This window comes from Phaenicophaeus curvirostris, chromosome 1, assembly GCF_032191515.1.
Source record: "Phaenicophaeus curvirostris isolate KB17595 chromosome 1, BPBGC_Pcur_1.0, whole genome shotgun sequence".
NCBI classification, from domain to species: domain Eukaryota; kingdom Metazoa; phylum Chordata; class Aves; order Cuculiformes; family Cuculidae; genus Phaenicophaeus; species Phaenicophaeus curvirostris.
Genome location: NC_091392.1, coordinates 77,634,647 through 77,636,862, shown reverse-complemented (window position 1 = coordinate 77,636,862; position 2,216 = coordinate 77,634,647). Strand labels below are relative to the sequence as shown.

The following is a 2,216-nucleotide window of genomic DNA, read 5'->3' as shown; positions in this document are numbered from 1 at the left end:
TCACACAGCTTAAAACTAAACTAGTTAAAATGGTCATCATTTACCAGGTGGAAAACACTTTTTAAAAATTAAAAAAAAAAAAATCTGTCTTTCATGGATCCTGGAAGCTTCTTTATCGCTGAGCAAAAATTTGCAATGCAACAAGGCATTTACGAGGTAAAGAAAGCATTCAAAGTCTATCAGTAAAGCATCTACAAAGTGTGACTCTGTCACTCAAGTCCTCAAGCTGTGAGTGAGGATTTTGGTGTTTTTGTTTACACATCAGTCAGCAGCTTGCTTTTATTAATGCAGATTTGGTTGGCTACAGTGCAGTTGCCAGTTCTGAGGTTAGCCTCTCTAAAATTGTCTATGCTATTATTCATATCCTCTTCGATTTCCATGTACTCAGATTTGCTGATTGTGGAGGAGCTGCGGTGACTGAGATCACTGTCAGATGCTAAATTAGGGGAGCTAACATGAAGCAACTGAGCCTGTTCTTCCCCTTCTGTTTCTCGGTGGTAGAAGTAGTTGAAGTTGGACACGATGACAGGTACAGGCAGGGCAATTGTCAGCACACCAGCGATGGCACACAAGGAGCCTACGATTTTGCCTCCAATTGTCACAGGGTACATGTCACCATAGCCCACAGTGGTCATGGATACCACCGCCCACCAGAAAGCATCAGGGATACTTGTGAAATGAGACTCAGGTTCTTCAGCCTCAGCAAAATATACCGCACTAGAGAATAAGATCACCCCAATGAACAGGAAGAAGATTAGTAAACCTAGCTCTCTCATACTTGCTTTGAGGGTCTGTCCCAAAATCTGGAGGCCCTTAGAGTGCCGGGAGAGTTTGAAGATTCGAAAGACTCTTACCAGTCTGATGACTCTCAGGATAGCCAAGGAGGTAGCCTGCTCTCCTTTCTGAGTCCCCTCCCGCTCAGCCATTTCGGTGCCCAGGGTGATAAAGTAGGGGATGATGGCCACAATGTCAATGAAGTTCATTATGTTCTTGAAGAAATCAGTCTTGCTGGGGCAAGAAAAGAAGCGCACCACCAGCTCGAAGGAGAACCAGATGATGCATAGGGTCTCCACAACAAAGAAGGGATCTGTAAAGATGTTGGATTTGTAGACCTGGGTGGTGTTGTCAGTGCGAGGCAATGTATAATCCTTGTCCTCCTTTAGCTCAGGTAATGTCTCTAGGCAGAAGATCACAATGGAGATGAGGATCACCATGACAGAGACTATTGCAATGACCCTTGCAGGCCCAGAGCTCTCTGGGTATTCAAAGAGGAGCCATACTTGGCGCTGGTACTCCCCCTCTGGCAAGGGTCTCTCTTCATCTTTGATGAATCCTTCATCTTCCCGGAACTTCTCCATGGCCTCCTCACCCAGCTCATAAAATTTAATCTCCTCTGAGAACATGTCCAAGGGCACATTGACCGGCCGGCGAAGCCGCCCCCCAGACTGATAGTAGTAGAGGATGGCATCAAAACTGGGCCGGTTCCGGTCAAAGAAGTACTCATTGCGCAAGGGGTCAAAGTACCGCATGCGCTTCTTGGGGTTGCCCAGCAGTGTGTTGGGGAACTGGGCTAGGGTCTTCAGCTGTGTCTCAAAGCGCAGTCCAGCAATGTTAATCACTACACGCTCACAGCACTCATGGTCATCATGGGCAGCAGGCTGGTAGCTATCCTGAGGGTGGCCAGGTAGCACAGAAGTATCATCCATGTTCTCTCCAGCCATCACGGTCATGGTGGCACACGGGAACAGAGACACAAGGGCAGGGGAGGGAGAGGGACTTGAGAGGTGGGGAGGAGGATGGAGGAGAGCAGAGAGCCCTAGGGCAGTTCAGTGGAGTCTGAGGGGGTGGGAGTAGGGAATGAGGGTGGGGATAGGGGCTCACAGTCCACGGGAAGGGATGATGAGTCCGGGTGGAGAGCTTGAGGAAGGGATGTAGCCTAAAAGATGGAAATATCCAAAAGGGAAAAGCAGAGGTGGGATGAAGGGAAAGGCATTAGGGATGATAGGAAGGTAAAGAAAGAGGGAAGAAGTACCTTTAGGGGGGAAAGAGGGCAGGAAAGATGAGGGGTCCTGTTCCACAAGCCAGGAGGCTGAAGGTCTATGGAGTGCACCCCAAGGCTGGGGTCCCCTCCCCAGCTGTCTCCTTTTGCCTTTAACTCGATCCGTCCTCTTTTGTCGCTGACTTGACCATCGCTGTGGCTGTTGTCAGGAAGTTAC

At 49.0% G+C, this 2,216-nt stretch overlaps 1 protein-coding gene across 1 annotated transcript; it reads right to left on the bottom strand.

The window, feature by feature from the left end:
• Positions 1 to 247: 247 nt before the first annotated feature.
• On the bottom strand, positions 248 to 1,762 carry KCNA1 (potassium voltage-gated channel subfamily A member 1). Its single transcript, XM_069864350.1, has one exon. It carries the CDS (start codon positions 1,728 to 1,730, stop codon positions 255 to 257), a length of 1,476 nt encoding a protein of 491 aa, XP_069720451.1. The 5' UTR covers positions 1,731 to 1,762; the 3' UTR covers positions 248 to 254.
• Between the last annotated feature and the right edge of the window lie 454 nt (positions 1,763 to 2,216).